The following is a 25,660-nucleotide window of genomic DNA, read 5'->3' on the forward strand; positions in this document are numbered from 1 at the left end:
GTACTACTTCACATGGATCGAGAAGGGGAGACAGTGGGCTCCCAGGAACTAGTTACACCACTGATCCGTGCAACGGGCATTATAAAGCATATTTGTTTTTATCCAGTGCCCTGTGTTTGCCACAGAAGTGCTTTAGAACGAGGCTTTGCTATAGTCATATTCTTTTTAGAACCTACACCTGTCCTAGATTAATAATAATTGAAGATACTGACAAACATTATTAAGAGACCGCTGTTGAGTGGGGACCCTTCCTCCAATATCCAGGTTTACCCTTCAAGAAATGAATGTGTGCCTTTGCACCTCTGACACCAACGTGTGCACCTTGAAAGGCAGAAGGCTGGTTCAGAAAAGGCAGGCAGGCAGGCTATGATAGGCAGTGAGCTCCCTCCAGGGGGAGGGATTTTAGGATCCTGGGACTGTAGAGGGGCAGGCTTCCTGCAGCAGGACTCGCTCAGTGTGTGCTCTGCAGTGCAGGACAGTCAGCACAGTTTCGTGTGCTCACCCTGCTACCACTTACAGCGTGAACCACAAGAGCTTGCAATCAACAAAGTGAGGACGAGCCACGGTTTGCCAACTTTATTTCTGTTTTGTTTACACCAGGATATTTTTTGTTTTTGGCAGTCTTCGTATTCCTTCTATTTCTTATGAGCAGGAAAAGCATGTGCCAGCAGTTGTCCCACAACTAACCAGATGTAAGGATACCCTGTAAAACAAAGGCTCTGGGTGGACTTGGAAGAAATGGATTAAGTGCACATCTATATAGTCACTCTTGGCACATGTGTTTGTAGACTAGACTCCTGAACCTGGAATTCTGTAACAATGGATAATTTCTTTACTGAGGTGAGTGAGAGCTATTGTTTTGATTTTGTCTCTGTATAAATATACAGCTTTAGCAGCTAGCTACTGCACATGGACAGTGTATTCCATAATGTATCTGTGTTACCTGATGCCCGAGGCAGATGTTGGGAGAAGTGGAGCCTCGGGGGGGGGGGGGGTTGATAAAATGAAGGAGAGATGTGATCTCTGGATGAATGAAGTGCCATTGGAGACTAAACCTTTGAAGTTTGTTTGATCACTATATGTACATACACTCATTTACTTCAGCCACTCCAACCTAAGATCAATTTACAAATCATTGTAAGGTATAAAACAAGTGGCATTAACAACTGTTGCCCTGGACATTTTCCTGACTTTTAGGGAGTTTCCTATAAAGTTTAGCCTTTGACTTTCCTATTTTGGTTTATTTTCCCCCTGTGAAACAGGAAAATGACAGTCACGGATGACATATAAACCGGTACATTAGAAACAGACACTTGTTGCTTTCGTGTGTCCACAGAATGTTTCCACTTTTAATGTAAATGCCTATTTTTGCTGTCTTCACCTTTCTAGATTGTATGTTGTTTGCCTTAACACTAAAAATAGGTATTTTAGGTAAGTGAATTTCATCCACAGTTCGTATAGCGTTTAAGTCAGTGGGTAAACGTATACAGTACAATAAAACACGAGCCTTGCTATGCTTGAAAACTAGAGGTCTGGTATTTCCTTTGAGCAACTTTTGGGCTTCCTGTGAGGGGCACCTTGATGGATGAAGGCTGTGTGTGAAATTCATTTGGAAACTATAGGCAAAGTTGAGACGTATGCTTAGGGAAGAATTGGCTGATTGGGAAGTCAGCATACTGTAATTTATAACCTCAATGTTTTACTGTGCCTTTCACCTGTACCAACCTGAAAAGGCTGTTTTGTAATTTAATATTAATTCCAAAAATATAGCGTGCAGCTTGGAGGAAATGGAACACAATGGACCAAGAGCTGGCTAAGTTTTGCTAACCAGTCAAGGTTATTCAAAAAAGGGAATTATTGGTTCAACGTGAATTTCGAAAAATTAGGCCTGAATAATAGCCAAATTGGAAACAGACTCTCAAAGGGTTTTTTGCGATAGTGAGAACTGAACGTGAATTTCAACGTTAAGCTCAAGAACAAATTCTCAGCTATACTTCCACAGTTGAGCTATTCTAGCCTTAAATTTGAGATTCAGTTTGAATACTAAATGGTTTCAGTTCACCTATTTTGTGAAAAAAATTCAAAACTCACTTAGAATTCCCAACAATTCACACTTTAGTGAATATAATTTTTTTCTCAAGAAAAAGACACTTGTGAAAAATGTACATTGCAGGGTTGCTCCTACATTTACACAGATACTACATGCTTAATGAGGACATATATTATCACTATCACAGAATATAATAATGCGGTATTGCTAGATAATGGTGGAATGGCCCACTTTTGTATAGATAACATTGCTTTCTACCTCTTTGTTTGAAGTAGGTGGAGATTACAATTAATACGTTTTAAGAGCTTTGCTCATAAACTGTCAGTCAATATATTGGTTAAGAGGTTAATCAAAGAGTGTCTCTTAAACTCAAGCTGGACTTATTTACTCTTGTCTGTCTCAGCATTTGATGTTGGATATCTTTATTATTAACTTCAGTTGAGCAAAACCTGACAGATATACCATTGGAAACTAAACCACTGTAGTCACACCATTGAAGCAAATTATGATTTCAAAGTGGGCGCAAGGGCAAAGTTTCAGAGTGAAAAAAGTTTGAATTGTTTCCCAGGAATTATGCAGGTAGACATTATGAGTCATTGGTCAACTTGTATTTGAGCTCATACTGTTATTTACACCGTGTGGGAAAATAGCAAATTCCAAGTGGATTAATAACTGAAAGCCAAATTAGTCGATGGTAAAATTGCTAAATTTAAGGTAGGGCGAATAAACTGGAAAATTCCATAGAATTTATATGTTCATCAATGTTTTACTAAAGTTAATCTTGCCTCTCCTCCTTGATACACCACTATTAGTTGTGTGGTAAATAACAACAACAAAAATCTCAGACCTAGTGGATTACAGACCTGCAGGGAGTTTACGATCTCCCAGGACTATGCATATCCTTTGTGTACAGGGACAGGATATGGAGAAATACCAGCCAGAGTTTAGAGTGGCAGGCGACAAATACTAGCTGGGAATCAGCACATGCCTCCTTAGTAATGGGTATTAGATTGCTTACATTGCAAGCAAAAAGCAATCAAACAAAAATATACAAAGTCTCTGTGTTCTCTGCAATGTGGGCAGTGCAACCATATGGCATCTATTAAATGTGACTTTGATTTCAGTTAAGCACTTGATTTGGATTCACATTGCTGTATCCAAACCCTTTGCATAATATCCATTTTTTCGCTATGTTGAAAAAGTATCCCATGGTCATGCAAACATTCTTTAGTTAGCAGATTAGAAGATATTCTTGTTCTAAGATCCAAGGGCAATAACCCCCCCTCCCAAGAAGAAAAACGATCAATTTGGCAAAATGATTGTTTTCCAATTTTGTTCCAAAACATTTCTTTCTTGGAATTGTCAGTGGAAACAAAGCAGTAGCTTTGAATGAAGAATTACAGAGACATTGCTTTATTATATTCTGAGCGAAAGTGAATGCACAGAGTTCGTTCACCTACAAAATGCAGTTTTATGGACCTATGACAATCAGAGCAAAATTATGTTGTAGGAATGCCTTTCTGAGCACCAGGAATTGCTAGCTCTTAAAGCTCCAGGCAAGATATAACTTCGTATAACCGGCTAAACATCCTGGTAATCTTTGCCCATAACAGGTAAACTGCTAGAGGGTAAAACAAAAATGTTAAACAGCACCCACCTAGCTGTTCACGGACTACAGATCCTATAACTCTGTTGTTAACATTATAAGTATATTTGTTTTGTACTCTAATTGATTACATATTGGTTGGATACCTTGGTTTTCCTGACACGGACAAGTCACGTTTCTTTCATGGTAGAGCAACTTAACTTAGTAGAGATAGATAACTCATGGATTTAATCTGCAGCCCCCCAAAACTTATAATTTTTGTAAACACATAAGAGCATTAAGCAAGTTATTTATTTTTAAACTTTGTATTTGGATAAAACATAGTTGTTATGGTTGGAGCATTGCTCTCTCGTCATACAAATAAACCTCTCTTACACCCTGCTGCTTGCCATTTCTTAAAGTATAAACTCTAATTTTGTATTACAAATTTGAATACAAAAGGGGGACTAAGAGGAAAGTCTGCTTGTTTGTCCAATGTAGTTACTATGTAGATGTGACTTGGTTGCTAACCTGCCAAGACACAGGGTCAAAGACCTTGAAGTTTGCTTGCCTGGTTCCTACTCTGGTTACTTGTGTGTGCTCAATTTTAACTTTACATGAGTTATGTAGGCTGCTGATGACTTTAGGTGACACAATTAGTCTCTGTGACTCTGTCCTCTCTTGGTTTTCCTTCTATCTCTCCCAACGCTCATTCAGTGTCTCCTTTTCCAAGGATACCTCTTCCCCTCGTCCTGTCTCGGTTGGAGTTCCCCAAGGCTCTGTCCTTCGTCCCCTTCTATTTTCTCTTTATACTGCCTCTCTGGGAAAACGTATTGCCTCTTTTGCATTCCACTACCACTTGTACGCTGATGACACTCAGTTATACCTCTCCTCCCCAGACCTCTCCCCTGCCGTCCTGCAATGTGTCACTGCTTGCCTTTCTTCCATGTCTGACTGGATGTCGTCACGCTTTCTCAAACTTAACCTCTCTAAAACTGAACTCCTTGTCTTTCCTCCTCCTAATACTGATCCTCCTCTCTCGCTCTCCCTTCAAGTCAGTGATATCCATCCCTGCAAGCGCGCTGTCTTGGCGTCATACTTGACTCTGGTCTCACCTTTGAGTCTCACATCCAGTTTGTTGCCAAGTCCTGCAGGTTCCAACTCAAAAGCATAGCCCGCATCCGCCCCTTTCTTACGCAAGATGCTACCAAGGAGCTTGTCCATGCTCTAGTAATTTCCCGCATGGATTACTGTAACCCTCTCCTGATTGGTCTCCCCAAAAGCCGTATTGCCCCGCCACAGTCTGTAATGAATGCTGCAGCTAGACTGATTTACCTCTCTAGTCGGTCCTCTCACACCTCGCCCCTCTGCCAGTCCTTACATTGGCTCCCTGTATCCTATAGGAGTCAATTCAAAGTACTAACCCATACATTTAAAACACTGAACAATTCCAACCCCTCTTATATCTCTTCACTGATCCATAGGCATGCCCCTCCTCGTACCCTCCGCTCTGCCCGTGTCAGGGTACCTGTGGTCTCTACCTCCGAAAGAGGTAGAGACTTAGCTGTTCCTCCATCCAGACGGTCTGATGGCTCCCTTCCCCGCGGTCTATCCGGTCATGCTAGGCCGGCCGCGAGGGAGTGACTGCCTTTTACAGCATCTAGGCAGGAAGTAGTCATCAGGACACTCCCCCGGAACGATCTGTCAGTCAATTGCTGCAGGACCAATCAGGACGCCTCTACGGTGTGGTTACTGCTCTGAACAGGGTATTTAACAGAGCTTCTTTCATTAGCTCATTGCCCTGTCGTGGTTCTAGCTTGTTCTAGTCACTCAGTGCTTGTGTATTCTATTATCCCTTTTGGTTTTGACCCGGCTTGTTTACCTTACTCTGCTTATCTCTGTTACCCTTGATTCGGCTTGTCTCTCGCTTACCTGTCTTCTGTTACCCTCGACCTCGGCTTGTCTTTGACCATTCTATACTGTACTACTTACGTTAGTCCGGCCATTCTAAGGTCCGGTATACGTATCTGGCTACTGTTTGTACTCTGCGTGTTGGATCCCTGTCCCGATCCTGACATTACGACAGGGCCAATGGATCCTGCAAGTACAAACAGTCAGCTGGCTGCTCCTGATCCTAGGTTTGAAGCCATGGATCACAGAATGGATCAGATGGCGCTTGCGCTACAGGCTCTATTAGCTTGTGCCAATAACCCACCAGAGGAGATACGTAATACCCCTGTTTCTCCTGTCGGTTCAGGTCTAGAGGTAGCCACAGTGGGTGCTTCTTCTCACATTACCCCCCCAGTACGCTATGGTGGGGCTCCTGAGAAGTGTCGTGGTTTTTTAAACCAAATTAGTATCCACTTTGAATTGCAACCTCGCTCTTATCCTACAGATAGGGCAAAAGTAGGATTTATTATCACCCTACTCATTGAGAAAGCTCTGAGATGGGCCAACCCACTATGGGAGAACGATAACCCATTAGTTTATAACTATAACGCATTTGTAGCTGCTTTTAGAAGAACATTTGACCCTCCAGGTAGAAAGGTTAATGCAGCCAGATTACTGTTGCGCCTGAGACAGGAGAACCGAACACTGGTGGATTATGCACTAGAGTTCAGGTCTCTGGCGGCAGAAATCAAGTGGAATGAGCAGGCGTATATGGATGTATTTTTGAATGGCCTATCTGATGTAATCCTTGATGAGGTTGCTACCAGAGAACTCCCTGAGAATTTAGAGGATTTAATTTCGTTCATCTCTCGTATAGATGAACGTCTAAGAGAGAGACAGAACACTCGAGAGAGGAACCAGAGACCTTCTTTTAGGTTAGCTCCCGCTTTTCCAAGTCCTGACTCCACGATATCTTTGCTTACTGAACCTATGCAGATAGGGTATACCCGCCTCTCTGAGGAGGAAAGACAGCACAGGAGAAGAGAGGGTTTGTGTATGTATTGTGGAGCCAAGGGTCATTTACTCTCGAACTGTTCTAACCGCCCGGGAAACGCTCGCACCTAAGTCTCTCTAGAGGACAGGCCTTGGGTGTTTCTATTTTGTCCTCTACTCCTAATTATAAAGATCACAGGCTTCTGCTACCAGTTTCCTTAACTTGGGGGAAGGAAGTAGTAAGGGCTATGGCATTGATAGATTCCGGTGCTGCTGAGAATTTTATCGACCAAGCCTTTGCTAGTAAGAACAATTTCCCATCCCAGCTAAGGGAGACACCTTTGGCCGTTGAGGCCATAGATGGTAGACCACTACTAGACCCTGTTATCTTTCGTGAGACCATACCCATTGATTTAAATGTGGGTATCCTACACATGGAGAATTTATCTCTTATGCTCATTTCGTCTCCTTCCGTTCCCATAGTTCTGGGGTACCCATGGTTGAAAAAACATAACCCTATTATCGATTGGGAGTTAGGAGAGATACTCTCGTGGGGCCAGGGCTGCCAGGATCGGTGTTTGTGCAAGGTTTCTCCATTAGCTAATATTAACATACCGGAGAATCCTACTCAGTCCACAGAAAGACAAATACCAGACCTTTACCTAGACTTAAGGGCAGTGTTTGACAAGAAGAATGCCGATTCTTTGCCTCCACACAGGTCATTTGACTGTAAGATTAAGCTTCTACCCGGCACTATGCCTCCGAGGGGCCATGTATATCCTTTGTCTGTTCAGGAAAACTCGGTTCTAGAGGAGTATATTCGGGAGAATTTAGAAAAGGGATTCATCAGGAGGTCTTCTTCTCCGGCCGGGGCTGGGTTCTTTTTCATTAAGAAGAAGGATGGCACGCTGAGACCTTGTATCGATTACCGAGGCTTGAATAAAATAACTGTCAGAAATGCCTATCCTATCCCATTGATTACCGAGTTATTTGATCGTCTTAAGGGCTCCAAAATCTTCACCAAGTTAGATCTCAGAGGGGCTTACAATTTGGTGAGAATCCAGCAAGGTCACGAGTGGATGACGGCATTCAATACCCGGTATGGCCATTACGAATACACTGTTATGCCATTTGGACTATGCAATGCTCCTGCAGTATTTCAAGATTTGATTAATGAGGTACTTAGGGAGTTTCAGCACGATTGTGTTATTGTTTACCTGGACGACATACTAATACACTCTAAGTAGATTGAGACTCACCATAGACAGGTCAGAAAGGTATTACACAAGCTGCTGCAACATGGTCTATATTGCAAATTGGAGAAGTGCAGTTTTGATCAGTCTCAGGTAGACTTTCTTGGATACGTGATTTCTGGGGAAGGTTTTAAAATGGATCCTGTAAAACTCCAATCTATTTTAGACTGGCCCTTGCCCAAAGGACTCAAGGCTATCCAAAGGTTTATTGGTTTTTCCAACTACTATAGGCGCTTCATTAAAGGATACTCCTCTATCATTGCGCCTATTACCAATATGACCAAACAAGGGGCTGATACTAAGTTCTGGTCTAAGGAAGCTCTTGGTGCTTTCAAGACTCTCAAGGAACTTTTTGCCTCGGCTCCCATTCTAGTCCATCCTGATACGACTCTGCCTTTCTTGCTCGAGGTCGATGCCTCTGAGACAGCAGTTGGGGCTGTTCTGTCTCAAAGGTTAGGGGTGGATAAACCGTTACACCCTTGTGGTTTCTTCTCTAAGAAATTTTCTGGGCCTGAGAGCAGATATGACATCGGGGAAAGGGAACTGTTAGCAGTCATTAAAGCCTTAAAGGAGTGGAGACATTTGTTGGAGGGGACCCTACACCCTATTACGATTTTGACGGACCACAAAAACTTGTCCTATATTGGGGAGGCTAAGCGCTTATCCTCTAGACAAGCTCGTTGGTCCTTATTCCTGACTCACTTCAATTATGTACTGACTTACAGACCTGGTTCTAAAAACTCTAAAGCCGATGCATTATCTCGCCAATATGAACCTTCTACTGTACCTGAACCAGTTCTTTCTTCTATAGTTCCGAAATGCAATATCATTGCTAATACGAATCTCAGGATTCATTCTCCATTACTGGCCAAGATCATTAAGTTGCAACATCTAGCACCTAAACAGACTCCTGCGGGCCGTCATTTCGTTCCTCCTGCTCTTCAACTGGAACTTTTACAGTGTTTACATAATAGCAAGATGGCGGGACATCCTGGTATTCGCAAAACTTACGCGTTGATCTCTAAGGACTTCTGGTGGCCTGCTTTACGGAGGGATATTGAGGAGTTCATCGCTGCATGTGAAGTTTGTACTAAAACCAAACAACCCCATACGCTTCCATGTGGATTCCTGCACCCCTTGGAGGTTCCAGAAAAACCATGGTCCTGTTTGGCCATGGACTTTATTGTCGATCTACCTATCTCTAAAAGACAGACTGTTATCCTCACCGTGGTTGACAGGTTTACTAAGATGGCACACTTCATTCCCCTGCCTAAACTCCCGTCTTCTCCCGAATTGGCAGAGATATTCGCTAAGGAGATTTTTCGCCTACATGGGATACCCTCTCAAATTGTATCGGACAGAGGCTCCCAATTTGTTTCCCGCTTTTGGAGGTCCTTCTGCTCTCAACTTGGTATTAAATTAAACTTTTCTTCTGCCTATCATCCTCAGTCTAACGGAGCTGCTGAACGTACCAACCAGAAAATTGAACAATATTTACGATGCTTTGTTTCTGAACACCAGGATGATTGGGTCGGTTTGATTCCTTGGGCGGAGTTTGCACACAACAATCTCGTTTGCGATTCTACTCATTCAAGCCCCTTCTTCATGAATTATGGTTTTCATCCGTCTATTCTTCCTTCGGATTCTCCTTCCCAGGGGGTGCCGTCGGTTGATGTTCATGTTGCCAATTTGAGGAAGTTGTGGGATCAAACTCGACAAATTCTTGTGCACAACTCTATGTTGGTCAAGAAACACGCTGATAAACGTAGAAGGGCGGCTCCGGTCTTTGTTCCAGGTGATAGGGTATGGCTGAGCACGAGGAACATCCGTTTAAAAGTGCCCTCCATGAAGTTCGCTCCTCGTTATATTGGACCCTACAGGGTGCTGACCCGTATCAATCCAGTTGCGTATCGTTTAGCTCTTCCTAATACCTTACGCATTCCGAACTCGTTTCACGTTTCATTGCTGAAACCACTCATATGTAACAGATTTTCCTCCACAATAGCCCCTCCTCGCTCCGTTCAGGTGGAGGGTCAGGAGGAGTATGAGGTTAACTCTATTATTGATTCTCGAATCTCCCGGGGGAGAGTACAATATCTGGTTGATTGGAAGGGATATGGTCCTGAGGAGAGGAGTTGGGTACCTCAGGAGGATGTTCATGCTCCCCGTCTCCGCAGGGCGTATCACTCTCGCTTCCCATCTCGTCCCGGTTCATTCCGCCCGGTGGGCGTATCTGAGAGGGGGGGTACTGTCAGGGTACCTGTGGTCTCTACCTCCGAAAGAGGTAGAGACTTAGCTGTTCCTCCATCCAGACGGTCTGATGGCTCCCTTCCCCGCGGTCTATCCGGTCATGCTAGGCCGGCCGCGAGGGAGTGACTGCCTTTTACAGCATCTAGGCAGGAAGTAGTCATCAGGACACTCCCCCGGAACGATCTGTCAGTCAATTGCTGCAGGACCAATCAGGACGCCTCTACGGTGTGGTTACTGCTCTGAACAGGGTATTTAACAGAGCTTCTTTCATTAGCTCATTGCCCTGTCGTGGTTCTAGCTTGTTCTAGTCACTCAGTGCTTGTGTATTCTATTATCCCTTTTGGTTTTGACCCGGCTTGTTTACCTTACTCTGCTTATCTCTGTTACCCTTGATTCGGCTTGTCTCTCGCTTACCTGTCTTCTGTTACCCTCGACCTCGGCTTGTCTTTGACCATTCTATACTGTACTACTTACGTTAGTCCGGCCATTCTAAGGTCCGGTATACGTATCTGGCTACTGTTTGTACTCTGCGTGTTGGATCCCTGTCCCGATCCTGACAGCCCGTGACCACTTCCTTCGCACCCGTACGGCAAACTCGCGCTTGCAGGACCTCTCGCGGGCGGCTCCTCTCCTATGGAATAGCTTGCCTACTGCCATCAGACTCTCCCCTAGTCTTCAATCATTTAAGAAGGGCCTTAAAACCCATCTCTTCAGGAAAGCTTATGGCCTCCCAGAGTAATCTCTACCTTACATACCTGTCTCTTGCTCTCTCCTATGGGACAGTGCTTTGCTCTCTCCTCCAGCTCTGCTTCACTCCTACTTGATATTTCCTGTCTTAATGTTTCTAATACCCCACCTCCTATAGTCTGTAAGCTCGTTTGAGCAGGGTCCTCTTCAACCTATTGTTCCTGTAAGTTTTCTTGTAATTGTCCTATTTATTGTTACATCCCCCCTCTCAAAATATTGTAAAGCGCTACGGAATCTGTTGACGCTATATAAATGGCAATAATAATAATAATAATAGCTGTCATTTCATTCATTGCTGTATTGTGGCAAGCTTTTTCGCAGTTTTTTAGACGCTCGAGTTTGTTGGATAACCTGTAATTCGAGGCTTAGGATAGGTTAACAGTAACAATGGGCTGCAAGTCAGCTGTAACTCTAGAAATAATATGATATTATCTCACAATGATTGACATTCCTCTCAGACATCCCCCTATACTATACTACAACGTTTTTCATCTAACAGTGAAAAGTGGTGAATTAACATATAAATGGCAACATTATAACCAAACAGAGCAAATGTCCTAATATTTTCAACCTGATTATGTCTAAGTTTTCAAATTTGGTTTAGTGGATAAATGCCCAGATTCAGGGTTTTTCATGGGGGATTGTTTACCTTAAAGGTTCATTTTACTAGGTAACTTGTTGATCTGTAGCAGGGAGACAAGGGGCAGCAGGGATTGTGAGGGGGACATCAGGTAGCAAGGAGACATGGGGCAGCGGAGTGTGTGATGGGAACATGGGACAGCAGGGGATGTGAGGGGGATATAAGGGGCAAAAGTATAAATAATATTATAACGTGCGGCAACACTCTGATTTACTAGATGAAGGCACCCTCCTTATAACTTTGGGCTGGCCAATGAGGAAAATCTCCCCACGGGCCACAGAGCACCCTCTTTGGGCCTGCGCTCAGGTAGCGCTAGCTCTACTGTGGGCGATCTAGGAAATAATTCTATCCACACTGTTGGCTTCGGCCCATGCACAGAGGTGCTGGCACTCGGCCACACTACAAGAAATGACCGACAGGAGAGGAGGGCTGTGCGCTTCCCTCCTGCTGGTCACCTGGACATTTGCACCCACTAGGCCCGTGTGCTCCAAGGTGGCTGCCTGCGCCACCTTATGGTAGCGCTGGCCCTGCTTAGGATAACTCTTGCTCACTAGATTGCTGGGGCTTCAATCCACTCCTCAGCTGGATAATTAGCAAAACACTTTCTTTGTAATAGTTACTGGAACAGTAGTTGCAGTAGTTGCACAGAGTATCTCTGCAGATCAGGAAAACTCTTTGGTACAGGGTGATCCTCCACAGAGTGCCTGTAGTCACCTTTCATTCTGAGAGCACATCTACAGACATGTGCAGCTCAGGCCTAGCTCAGTCCCCAGAGCCCCCTCTTGTTCCCCTTAGCCTCTGCTCCCACCTTCCTCATTGGCTGTATACAGTGTCTATCAGGTTACAGGAATGGAGGGCAAGGTGGTCACAGCACACAAACTGTAGAATTTGTAGCCTGGTTACATATGTATATATTTTTTGCAAAAACTGAGGCTTTTTAAAAAAAAAAAAAGAAGAAGAAACACACCAAATAACTAACTTTCAGTTAGCTATATGAATGTGTCGTTTCACCAAAATGACAATTCCTTTTTGTTATGTTAAGTAATATACATACACTGATCAGCCACAACATTAAAACTACTGACCGGTAAAGTGAAAAACATTCATTATATTGTTACAATGGCACCTGTTAAGGAGAGGGATATATTAGGCAGCAAGTGAACAGTCAGTTCTCGAATTTCATGTGTTGAAAGCAGGAAAAATGGGGAAGCAAAAAGATCTGAGTGACTTTGGCAAGGGCAAATTTGTTATGGCTAGATGACTGGGTAAGAGGATCTCCAAAATGGCAATTCTTGTGGGGCATTCCTGGTATGCAGTTTACCAAAAGTGGTGTAAGGAAGGACAACCAGTGAGCCGGCATCAGGATTATGGGCGCCCAAGGATCATTAATGGAAATGGGGAGCAAAGGCTAGCCCTTCTGATTCGATCACACAGAAGAGCTACTGTAGCTCAAATTGTTGAAAAACTTAATGCTGTTCATGATACAGAACACAGTGTATTGCAGATTGCTTCTTATGGGGCTACGTAGCGGCAGACTGGTCAGCGTTCCTATAATGGCCACTGTCCACTGTCGATAGCACCTTCAATGGGGACGTGAGCATCAGAACTGGACCATGGAGCAATGGAAGAAGGTTTCCTGGTTTAATGAATCATATTTTCTTTTAGACCAGGTGGGGGGCCGGGTGTATGTGCGTCGTCTACCAAGGGAAGAGATGGCAACAGGGTGCACTATGGGAAGAAGGCAGGCCGGTGGATGTTCTGCTGGAAAACCTTGGGTTCTTGCATTCATGTGGTTGTTAGTTTGACACATACCACCTACATAGAAAATGTTGCATGCAAATAGTGTTTCCTGTGTTAGTGTTTAGCAGTGACCTCTTTCAGCAAGATAATGCACCCTGTCACACTGCAGAAATTGTTCAGGAATATATTAAGGAATATGACAAAGGGTTCAAGGTGTTGCCTTTGCCTACAAATTTCCCAGATCTCAATCCAACTGAGCCTCTGTAGGATGTGCTGGAACAACAAATTTGATCCATGGATGCTCAATCTGGCAACTTGCAAGACTTGCTCAATCTGGCAACTGGCAACTTGCAAGTTTTGGCAGCATGAGAGGGAACTACACACTCTTAGGCAGGTGGTTTTAATGTTGTGGCTGATCAGAGTGCATTCAGATATATAAAACTATATCCTTACACTGACAAAACAAAATGCAATTTAAAATTATATGACTCCAAAACAGACTTTAAAAAAAAAAAAAAAAGTTTTTTTTAAAGAGATCTTCAAGTATATCTGTCATCAAACATGTATTCCTGACCCTATAGTGTTAAAACCACCATCAAGCTCCCCTGAGCCCCTCATGCCTCCATAAATATAGCAAAATCTTACTGTATTCAAGCCTGAAGCTGTAGATCTGCGTGCTGTTTGCCTCAGAAAAACAAGCTGTCTGCTGACATCATCAGAAGTGGTGGCCTGATCCAATCAAATCATCAAAGAGATGAATTGAATCAATGAATTTATATGAGGAAAGTTCAGTGTCTGCATGCAGAGGGAGGAAATACCCAAAGTACAGCGCTACGGAATGTGATGGCGCTATATAAATAATAAAATAATAATAATGTTGGGATGCATTTTAGGCAGCCATGACACAGGAAGGATCTCTAACAGTCATCTCTAAGAGTGACCAGTGAAGTTATCACTAGGCTGTAATGTAAACACTGCATTTTATCTGAAAAGTCAGTGTTTACAGCAAAAAGCCTGAAGGTAATGGTTCTACTCACCAGAACAAATTAAATAAGCTGTAGTTCTTCTGGTGACTATAGTGTCCCTTTAAATAAATTGCTAGAGTATTTAAAGGTGACTTTCTGTGTTTTTACAACAGTTCATTCAGAATAGCTACAAAGAGTACAAAAAAGAATGTCCCTTGGTATCATATGTGAACTAGCAGCCTTCTGCTACTCCTAGCATACGATGCTATCTTGAATAGGGAAAAGACAATTTCCAGATAAGGAAAATTGTCTCTTCCCTATGCTAGCTACTTCTCCAGAACATATGGATAATTGCATAGACACTTTGCTCCCAAAACAACTTCAAGTCAAATAAAGTATTTAGCGATATAGCTGCAGCCTCTATGTCCTGTTTGACCTTAAAGTTTGTTAAATTGTTTAATGGTTTAACATCACTGTTTGGTCCACAGACACCATCTTCACTGCGTCCCCTCTCCTGTGCTTGGCTGCCGTACAATATTGGAATTGTTGCTTTGGGATAAGGGATAACTGTGAATAGATGCCTTGTGAAGCAATGTGTCTATAGTGTTTGTTTACTTGTTATTTTGTTATATTTAAAATAAACTATATGTGTGTGTTAATGCGTGTGTAAATGTATTTTACAGTGCGCAAAAATAAGAAAGAAAGGTAGAAATGATTGTGTGACTATTAACAAAGTATCTTTCATACAAAGAGACTCTATGCTAGACAGAGTTTCCATTTAGATAAATGGAATATGCTTACATGTTCAATGTTTACCTATGTAATGTGTTGCTTTGCGGAAAATACATCCTTGCTCGCTATTTGCTCAGTATCTAGGTAGACAGGTGTTTGCAGTCTCAGCGGTTTTATGTGCATTGTAACCAAAGCTCCTGCTCTTTGGAAGTTATAATTCCTTCCATTATACAGCCCTGATCTTTTCTTTTTCAAATGTGTTTTAAGTGCTCTTTTAAGATCAAAAAGCACCTTTTTTTTTAGATGAACCATTATAAAGGCAGAAACCTTTATTTATTTCTTTAACAAGTTAACTTGAAAGGATATAAGGGTACTGCTAATAATTAACTCTAAACAGGTATATTGGGCAGTAAAGCGTTCAGGTCCTATTATATCTGCTAAATGATGACTTGTCGGTGCTTGCTACAATGTGACATCATTAGCAGCTAATGTTTATTAGCCGATTTAAATGTATAAAGCTTTACTGAGCAAACCAGAAATTCAGGATGCAGGCGGTGATGAAAATATTGAGGTAGCAGTAATTTTACTGCAGTTCTTGCTCTGATCCCTTGCATGCAGTTTAGTGATGCCGGGGATCTGGAATATGATGTCACTCCGGCTCTGGCACCACTAAACCGCATGAGGGAGCTGAGCAAGAAAAGCAGGAAGATTAGAGAGTAGCCCAACTGGACTAGCGAAATGATCCACTCCAACTCTCCCAAAGGTAAGGAGGTTGGGTGGACTTAAAATAAAATTAAATTTAAAAAAATCATTTGTGAGTGTAAGAAAATGTGTGTGTGTTTCTGTCAGTGAGTGTGTGTATGTCTGCTAGTGTTGGATCGTCCCTGTTTGAAGGGTCTAAGTTTTTTTTTCTCTTATTCAGTAGGACTTGAGTATTGTATTGTAGACCTTTTAACTTTGTCTCTTGACACCTCTACTAGTTTACTATATCAGTAAGTAAGTTTGCAATAATTCTTCTTCATCATTCTTTAAAACCGGAGAATCTGTCCCCGTACTAAGAAAGCACTGTTAGGATTAATATATTGTTAGGATTAATATATTGCACACCTAAGTGTGCATCACATTGTGTTGTAACGCAAACAAAAGTAGAATTTTTCACCTTTTCACCCTATCTTACCCTGAATGCATTAGTGAAAAAGATTATCATATATACCGTATTTATTCGAGTATAACGCGCATTTTTTTTAACCGATTTTTAATTTAAAATTAAGGGTGCGCGTTATACTCGAATAAATATACCTCCCAGGACCGCCGGGCTCATTACAAGCCCGGCGGTCCTGGGGGGGCGGGCAGCAGGCGTTTACTCACCTCCGTGCAGCTCCTCCAGCTTCCCAGTGTAAATCTCGCGAGACCCGCGGCCAGCTCTGACGCTCTGACGTCGTCAGAGCTGGCCGCGGGTCTCGCGAGATTTACACTGGGAAGCTGGAGGAGCTGTACGGAGGTGAGTAAACACTTGCTGCCCACCCCCCCAGGACCGCCGGGCTTGTAATGAGCCCGGCGGTCGGTATTATCGAGCACCCACTCGAATATTTATTCGAGTATAACAAGCACCCTAATTTTAGATTAAAAATCGGTATAAAATTTTATACCGATTTTTAATCGAAAATTAGGGGTGCGCGTTATACACGTGTGCGCGTTATACTCGAATAAATACGGTAGCTATAAGTAAGCCTAGGTAAAATAAGCAATCACTCAACAAGTCTCTAATGCGTCTACTCTGAACACATATATGTGTGTTTTTTGTTTTTTTTTTGTATTCTTCTCTGGTTGTTTTAGATATAAAAGTGTCTATGTAAAAATAGTCAACCATTATTTTGTTAAATTTGAAGACCCAGTAGAAATGAAAAATCTGAGTTACTTGCATGTTTAAAATGTACCTTTCATGGTACACACAAAATTATTTAATTAAATAGAACATTAAATTCCACCTGTGTGAAGTGCTAGGAAAATTACTAGTAGATGTATAGGGTGGGAGTAAAAACTATTTTAAAGGCACTATAGCCAGTCACCTGAACAACTATGGTTTTATGTAGTTATTCTCGTGTGTATAGTCAGTCCCTGCAGGCCTTTTCATGTAAATACTGCCTGTTCAGAGAAAGGACAGTGTTTATATTGCTGTCTAGGGACACCTCTACTGGCAGTCACTCAGACGGTGCTTCCTGGGTCAGTGCTGCTTAATGTGCAGCACTGATGTTCAGCGTCTTCATGCTTTTGCAAGGAGACGCTGAACGCTCCCCATAGAGATTCATTGAGTCAATGCATCTCTATGAGGAGATACTAATTGGTGCAGCAAGGCGTTTTGCCGTGCATGTGCAATAGCCTCCCAATGCTTTCCTATGGGAAAGCATTGGAGTGGCTGAGATAGTCAATTTTGATGGCCTCAGCCAAGGAGGCGACAAGACCCACGCAGCGCTGGAATAAAGGTAAACCTTTTTAATGGGGCCAACGCCGGCCATGTGTTTTTACATTATCATGTCAGGAATACACGTTTGTATTTCTGACACCATAGTGTACCTTTAAAGTAGTTATTTTCCTCATTTATGAATCTCTTCTTTAGCATAGACCTCTGTTGACTAACAAAGGGCAGGAGATGATGGATGTGTAATAAAGCCAGGATGTGAGCATTGATGAGGATGTTTTTCCAAATCTAATTAAATTGGAATGCATTCTGGACCAGTGGTGAGTGTCAGCTCTGTATTTACATAGGGGCCGATGGAGCTGCAGCTCCTGGCCCATGCCCATTGATTAAAAAAGAAAAAATATATATTCCCCCCCCCCCCCTCCCTACTCTACACATGCTCTTGCTTAAGTATGAAAAATTGAGAGGGATCTAGGGGACAAAACTTGTGTGGACTGGCTGTCAATTAAATTAGTTAAGTTATAGCGGACTTTGCACACTATGCAAATGCTCTTGCTGCTTCAACCTCTCTAGGTCTGTGGCACGTTAGTAGAGGAGGGGACCAGTGAGTGCTAGTGCACAGTCCTTGGGAAGCATAGAGCGAGTGTATCATTAGATGCATTTATGTCAAGCTCAGAGTGCGGTCTGCGCAGTATGCCCTTGGTTGGTCATCCTGCATGATTGGCAGGCAGCCTGACGTGCATTCATGTCATGCTGACCTTCTAATTCTTCGGGCAGACAGGCCCCCTCTTTGTGCATGTTCTGTCCTTTGGGCAGTTCTGGATACGTGATTCGCGTCAGTGGCCCGCCCTTTTACCCTTCCCTTCAACATCCTGCTTCACCAGACACTGCTGTTAGGGGGTATGGGTTTACTTGAATGATGAAAGCGAGAGATTAGCATAGGGTATGCGTTTTCAGATAGCTATATCCTGTGAGTTTCCCTCCAGCACCATCTCCACCAGATAGATGACGCTTGGGAGGTATAACTGTTTTAGTGTTTTCTGTCGATAAGATACTGTACTTAGGTCCATCATAATTTTCAGCACCAGGCGCAATGGGCTCTTAATCTGGCCCTGGTGGGTGTCACAGCAATATAACACCCACAGTGCTGAGAACATGATTCAGAACTAGGGGCAAGTAATATTGATATCTACAATATCTCTATGATATAAGTATAATTTATGTATTTGCCATTTTCAAAGTTTTTTTCTCTCTGTGAGACTCAAATGGCGTTACAAAATTATAAGGCAGACATAAAAGTTAAAGCTTCTGATCAGTAATACATTTTTCTCACCTTTAATATAGACACGTTTGTTTTATCTTCTACCGCTTTAAAACTCTTCTGTAATGAAGTCTTGATGGATTTTAACATGATAAAAAACACCATATTATTATTATTATTATTTTATTATTTATAGAGCGCCAGCAAATTCCGTAGCGCTGTACAATGGGTGGACTAACAGACAGGTAATTGTAACCAGACAAATGGACGCACAGGAACAGAGGGGTTGAAGACCCTGCTCAATGAGCTTACATGCTAGAGGGAGTGGGGTATAGTGACATAACGGGTATAAGTAGGGGTAATGAAATAGGTTAATAGAAAAGTATTCACTAAGAACTTAGTAGGTTATTTTTGACAGTTGCAGGAGAGAAGTCATGGAGTGGAGGGGGGATAAAAATCTGCTAACAGTTTAAATGATATGCTTTCCTGAAGAAGTGTAATTTCAAAGATTTTTTGAAGGAGTGGAGACTGGGTGAAAGTCTAATGGAGAAGGCAAGTGAGTTCCACAGAAAAGGTGCAGCCCTGGAGAAGGCTTGGAGGCGAGCATCAGATGTGGGAGTACGGACAGAGGATAGGCGTAGGTGAGCATCCTGTCAGATGCAATATGGTATCATGGAAGTCTATGATACCTCTCTAAAGTGTATTCTGTCTGTGACAGCAGAACGTTTAGCTATACAGGATGATGTAGATAGCAGTAAAAATTAAAACACAAGTGCTTATTTAATATAGCGAATCAAGAAGAAATTAAAATATACAAGTTAGAAAACAATTGAACTATACATATTGAATAGGTATTTGTTGCAGTAAAAAAAAAAGTGTAATTTCCTTTTAATGACACCTTAGTTATCATGTTACACAATTACTGACAGATGGTGTGCACAGTGAAAAAATACAGTGGATTATGACATCACTAGGAGCTTAGTCAAGCTAAAATCAGTTGGAGGTGACATGCTATTGTGCATGAAGACAATATACTTGTCAATTGTAGCTTTTTGAGCCACTGAGTCATTTTCATCACAATGAAATACACGTGTTATGTTATTATTTCTTTGAATATCCTGGCAGAAGTTTATTATATTTGTCAATTACTATTTAATCTCTTCTAACACAAACTACCATAAATATGATGGCTACATGTACATTATCACTTTGTTTAAATCAATCAAATAATGACTGATATAATTTCATAAAGAGAATTAAAAAGGCCTTGATCGTACTTAACCTGTGAAACTCAGTTATAAAATAGTAGAAAATACTTATAAAGTTTAATTGTCTTTATTGTAATTAAAGAGACACTCTTTAAAGCACCATAACAATTGCAGCTTATTTTAGAGGTCATAGTGCTATTATACTGTGTGTGAAGTCCCTACGGTTTTTACCAAAACACTTTGGCATAAATTGGGGATCCTAATCCTAAACTTGTTACCTCAGCAGCTGCCATAATAAGGCATTTTACTTCATCATAATCCTTTCAAATATATGCATGATTCTGCTGGGAACTCTGGGTTGTAGCACAATGTATCCAATACCTGTAGCACTTCTAAGACTCTTGACTAAAAGACGAAAACGTGATTCTGTTTATCAGAAGGTGCTGCAGCATTTCAATATGGATAAACCCTGCTATACCACAGGCTCTCAGCATATATTTGCATTGCATGAACACAACTTCCATATATTTGGATATATAATAAGGAAGTATAATTTCTCATTGCAGGCTTCAAAATGGTGTGCCAAAAACTAAACCCATAACCCATTTCCCCCAACTGTCCCTATTAAGGAGGGACAGTCACTAATTTGAGTACTTATCCCTCTGTCCCTCCTTTATACCCTAATTTCCCTGTCCCTATTTTCTAGGAGCTCCATGTTGTTTGTGTGTCTGGGTGTGTAACAGAGCTCCACGGCAATAATACTCACAGTAATGTGACTTTAAACTACAGTAGATGTGTTTTATAAAATCAGTCTGTGTAACTGATATATTGTTCTTCCTCTAAATTACATTTTAGTTTTAAAAATTGTGTTTAGTAATTGACCTAAAAGTTCTCCAACCAGTAACACCACTAAAATAAAACTGACCCTCTTTGTCCTTTTGAAATGTTGGGAGGTATGAAGTTAGTAGCAACAATTGCACTATTAATGCGCTACAATAAATATTATTATTATAATTATTATTATTATTAACGCCAATTTATTCTGCAATGCTTTACAATATTATAAACGGGGGGACATTTAACAATAAATGAGACAATCACAAAATGTTACAGGAACAATAGGTGGATGAGGACCCTGCTCAAACAAATTTCCAACTAGAGTATATGTTATGGTGTCCCCTTAACACCAAAATATGCATTGCTGGACTTTTAGGTATATGTACGCAGACGTGGGTGTTTTTACAAAAATAGTAATAATGCTAAATCTTAGCATCAAATGTGGGTGACTTTGTAAAGAGTCAACTACATTTGTAAGCACTGTTTACAAGTTTATTTTTTTTCAAAATAGATCTTACTAGAGGGTATAACTAAATAAATAACTTTTTCCTTTGCAATTTTAAAGTGACTCTTTTGACCTGGAATCTTTATGAAAAGCTCCTTTTGATTGTGTTGGAATTTCTTTGAAATTGCAATACAATGAAAAGATATACATTAAGCAAATAGCAACACATTTGTCACACATAATTGTGAATCTTTGTCAATCTTCAGCAAACTGCAGATTTTCCACCACCATTTCACATCAGATTTGAGAACAGACATCATTATGCATGATACTTGGTAGATGCCTCCGGCACCTTATTATCCATGCGCAAGGTTTTCTGTGGAAGATTCAGTGTTCTGTCTGCATCCTCCACAGACCCATCTTGCATGAGCGAGAATATGATAGTTATGACAGCTCCTGGCAAATAAAGTCTTTAGTAGCCAAAGAAGTATGGTGGAACGAAGATGAGGGTGCAAGGAAGGGACAGTTTAAGGTAATTATATCTCCCTATCTGCTCCACCTTTAGCCACCTCCACCAAGCTGACATATCACCATGTGCAAAGATCCCACATGGGACTGTGCCATGTTAGGACTTGGAAAGTCACAGCTTTAATTAAATTGCAGCAAGCCAGACAGGATTATTTACTAAAGCGAGAATTCAACGTGAATTTCCAATTTAAGATCAACATTTACGAACTGGAAACATTCTCTTAGTCAGCTATGCTTTCTGTTCAGCTCAGGCCTTAAATATGAAATTCACATTAAATTCTCACTTTAGTGAGTAACCCTGAGATCATTTTCTACTTTGCTTAAAAAGATTAAAAAGTCATGAATATAGTTTGTCATATTTTGAATGCATATCTATTGTACATTACTAAGGACATTGTTCTTACTTTTTTTGTATATAGTTTTTAAGCTTTTCAAACTAGATTCAAACTAATTGTGAATATCAACATTCTCTTGTGAGTGTTTATTTACCCCTCACCCACTGCCCCTCACCCTCTGTATTTTTGTAATATAAACCCTGCAGAGCCTAGAAATAGATAAACATCTACAGACAAGGACTTTCCAATTACCTCCAATTACTTTTGAAGGATGATGTCAATTACGTCTCAGTAAGAAAGAAAGAATGGCCATAAGTTGCTTTTATTCTTAAAATGTAATTTAAGTTCAATAGAAAAAATATATATACATTTATAAGACAACAGCCCATCGTGCTTACACTTATGAATAACAATAATATTTGTGTCTACGAAAATTGAATGAGAAATATCTTGAAAAAAGAACAAGTGTTTTTTCTTTGTCTATGATGAATTTTTTTAGGTGAACACGTTTATGACATTAATAAAATTATCTGACTGCCTGTTTAGACAGACTGGTATCACAACTGATTTCTTCTGTTATATCTAGAAGCCCATTATTATGTTTTAAAACGGGAAGTCTGGCTCAGTACATCTTTAGTAAGTAGCTGTACGGAAGTTTCATCCTTCTAATGGATTCAAAACAAACAACCATTTTTTTTTTTTAACAAAATGTGTTTTCCTTTTTTAGAGGATCTGTCATAGTTTATCTAAATGCAGGATCTACCTTAATTTCCTAAATGTGTTTAATAGGGCTGACCAAACCTTAAAAGGGCATTTAAAAACAGAAACATAATGGAAATTAATATAGGTTTATATTATTAATAGGAAACAAGCAGGGCCGGTACAAGGATGGCAAACAAAAATGTACTGCCCCCCCCCAGTGCCCCCCTCACCCCCATATGTTCTGCCCGTCATGTGACATCACAATGCCCCAACCATATGATCTCCATATGGGCCAACGCCAGTTCTGCACACAGTGTCTTTTATCTGAAAAGGCAATGTGTTTACAATGAAAAGCCTGCAGGGACAGGCTGTAGACACCAAAACCACTAAGCTGTAGTGGTTCTGGTGACTATAGTGGCCCCTTAATATGAGGTAAATTAGAGATTAGTGCCACTAATAATATACTGGATTGCCTAGTTACCACCAGATGAGGACAAGAGGATGATGATGGGCTCAGGCTGCAGTCTGGCTCCACTGATCTGGTGTAGAAGAGGCTCTCTGAAGACTTTGTAACAGTGCTCACAAAAATCAACGAACAAAAAGCAGCTCCATTTTTGGGGTGCCTTACACAGCTCAAGGTCTGGGCCCTGAGGACCTGACTCTGAGTATGCCTACAAGGCCCGCCCATAAGTCCACCTACACGGCCCACCCATGAGTTCGCTCACAGTAAGTGGAGTGTATGTGTGTAGAGGATGTGTTATTGTAGAGGATGTAATGTATGTGTGTTCTTATAGAATAGAATAGTGTGTGTTCTTTAAGTATAGAATGTAGTGTATAGGGATAACAATTTGTGTAAGGGATGAAGCGTGTGTATAGGGGATGCAGTGTGTGTTTGTGTGTAAGGAATGCATTGTGTGTTTCTGGGTGTGTAAGTGATGCATTGTGTGAATCTGTGTTTGTATGTGTAAGGAATGCAAGGTGTGTATCTGTGTATGTAATGTAATGCAGTGTGTGTGTGCGTAAGGGATGCATTGTGTGTTTCGGTGTGTCTGTGTGTGAGTAGGGATGCATTGTGTATGTGTGTAGTGTGAAATAGAGTATTTGTGGGGTAGGATAGTTGCTGTGAGGGGAGCAGTTCTTTATTTTATTTTTTTATAGTGCTCTCCCCTCCTGTCAATTAGTGATCTCCCCTCCTGTCCTTCAGGGCTCTTCCTGTCCCTTAGTGCTATCCCCTCCCCTCCTGTCCCTTAGTGCTCTCCCCTCTCATTCTGTCCCTTAGTGCTCTCCCTTTCCCTCCTGTCCCTTAGTGATATCCCCTCCAGTCTATTAGGGCTCTCCCCACCCGTCCCTCAGAGCTCCCCCCTCCTGTCCCTTAGTGCTCTCACCTCCCCTCCTGTCCTTAGGGGTGATGTCACCTGTTCCTTAGTGAGCTCTCCTACCCATCTGTCCCTAAGTGCTCTCTCCTCCCCTTCCCTCTCCCTCAGTGTTCCACTCCCCTCCCTGTCCCTTAGTGGTCTTCCCCCTATTAGTGCTCATCTCCACTCCCCCCTCTTCCCCCTTAGTGGTCCTCTCTCCCCCACCTCCCCTTTGTGGTCCTCTCTCTCCCACCCCCTTTTAGTGGTCCTCCATCTCCCCCAACCCCTTAGTGGTCCTCCCTCACCCCTAGTCTTTGTGTTCCTCCCTCTTCTTTCCCTTCCCCCCACAGTGGTCCTCTCCCCCCTCTCAGTGATCCTCCCTCTCCTCCTCTCCCCCCTTAGTGGTCCTCCCTCTCCTCCTCTCCCCTCCCCCCGCCATTCTTAGTGCTCCTCCCGATCCTCCTCTCCCCCCCTCCTTTGTGGTCCTCCCTCTCCCCCCTTAGTGTTATCCCCTCTCCCTGTTGTGCCTCCTATCTAGCGCTGTAGCGTGGTCAGGCGGTGTTGAATGCGGTACCAAAGCTTCTGTTTCCTAAACCCGGCCGGACTGACAGAAGGTGCTCACTGTACTGCGGTCCGCGCCGCCTGGCCACACTACATTGAGTGACTGTCAGGAAAGAGCGCTGTACTCTTCCCTCCTGTCGGGTTACCCAAATCTGGTGCCCCCCCCCCCCCCCCCCCCCGGGCCGGTGCGTCCTAGACGACTGCCTAAGTCGCCTATAGGATGCGCTAGGCCCTGGAAACAAGGTATCTCTAGTCTATGATATTATTTTTTAGTATCGAGCAACCTTTTGTCTGCCTTGATTGGTTGATTTTAATAAGAGTAGAAATCCAGCTGCAGATACGTAAACTAAAATGTACCTTTTGTCGATTAGGAGAATGCTGTTTTTATAAGTTTAAACATACTGAACATAGACTGAACATAGACCCTATAAAGTACAGGTCCTAACAGGATAGCTAATATTATTATAGTCGTGTATTGGTACAGCATAAGCAAATTCAGCTAGTAAAGAGAAGACAAACTGATTTATGTTGTGCACCTAAAAAATTTCAAGTAAAAAATTGGACAGCTTTGTGTTAATACTTATCATGTATAAGAGATGTTGCATTTCCTTATTCCTTCATCTTAGTAAATGCTATTACAGTAACTTGTCTCATTAGAGCAGCAGGGGATAGTAAAAAGTTTACTTACGTCCGCCATACTTACATGTTTTGGAAGCTTCACCGTCACATGATTCCTTTGATACGCACACGTGTGTGTTCGGGCTTCTAACAGAGATATTCCCTATGTTCTAGAGCAGGGGTCCTCAAACTCCGCCCCCCCCAGATGTTGCTGAACTACAACTCCCATGATTCTTTGAATTACATAGATAGCCAGAGAATCATGGGAGTTGTAGTTCAGCAACATCTGGGGGCCGGAGTTTGAGGAGCTCTGTTCTAGAGTAAGCTAATTTACATGCTTTGCCTGGTATGCAAGTTAAATTAATAAAGAAAGGAAATCAGTTAAAAACAAAAAACAAAATAAACTTTTAATATCACCAATAGCTAACTTTTTAGTTAGTTATTTGGTGTATTAAATGTGAGGAAGTGATAGTTCCTCTTTAAGTTAGCGTGACCTGTAGTTCATCACATTTGTAGAATACTTACATGCCTCCTTTTGGAGGAATA

The 25,660-nt window shown here is 41.9% G+C and overlaps 1 protein-coding gene across 1 annotated transcript in view; it reads left to right on the plus strand.

Annotated features, from left to right (window-relative positions):
- Positions 1 to 460: 460 nt before the first annotated feature.
- Positions 461 to 25,660, plus strand: part of MYO10 (myosin X) — a 206,799-nt gene continuing 181,599 nt past the window's right edge. The window contains exon 1 of the mRNA XM_063451846.1: positions 461 to 840. Coding sequence (XP_063307916.1) covers positions 820 to 840 — 21 coding nt within the window. The 5' untranslated portion in view covers positions 461 to 819. The remainder of the gene's footprint in view (positions 841 to 25,660) is intronic.

Source organism: Pelobates fuscus, chromosome 4, assembly GCF_036172605.1.
Source record: "Pelobates fuscus isolate aPelFus1 chromosome 4, aPelFus1.pri, whole genome shotgun sequence".
Taxonomy (NCBI): Eukaryota; Metazoa; Chordata; class Amphibia; order Anura; family Pelobatidae; genus Pelobates; species Pelobates fuscus.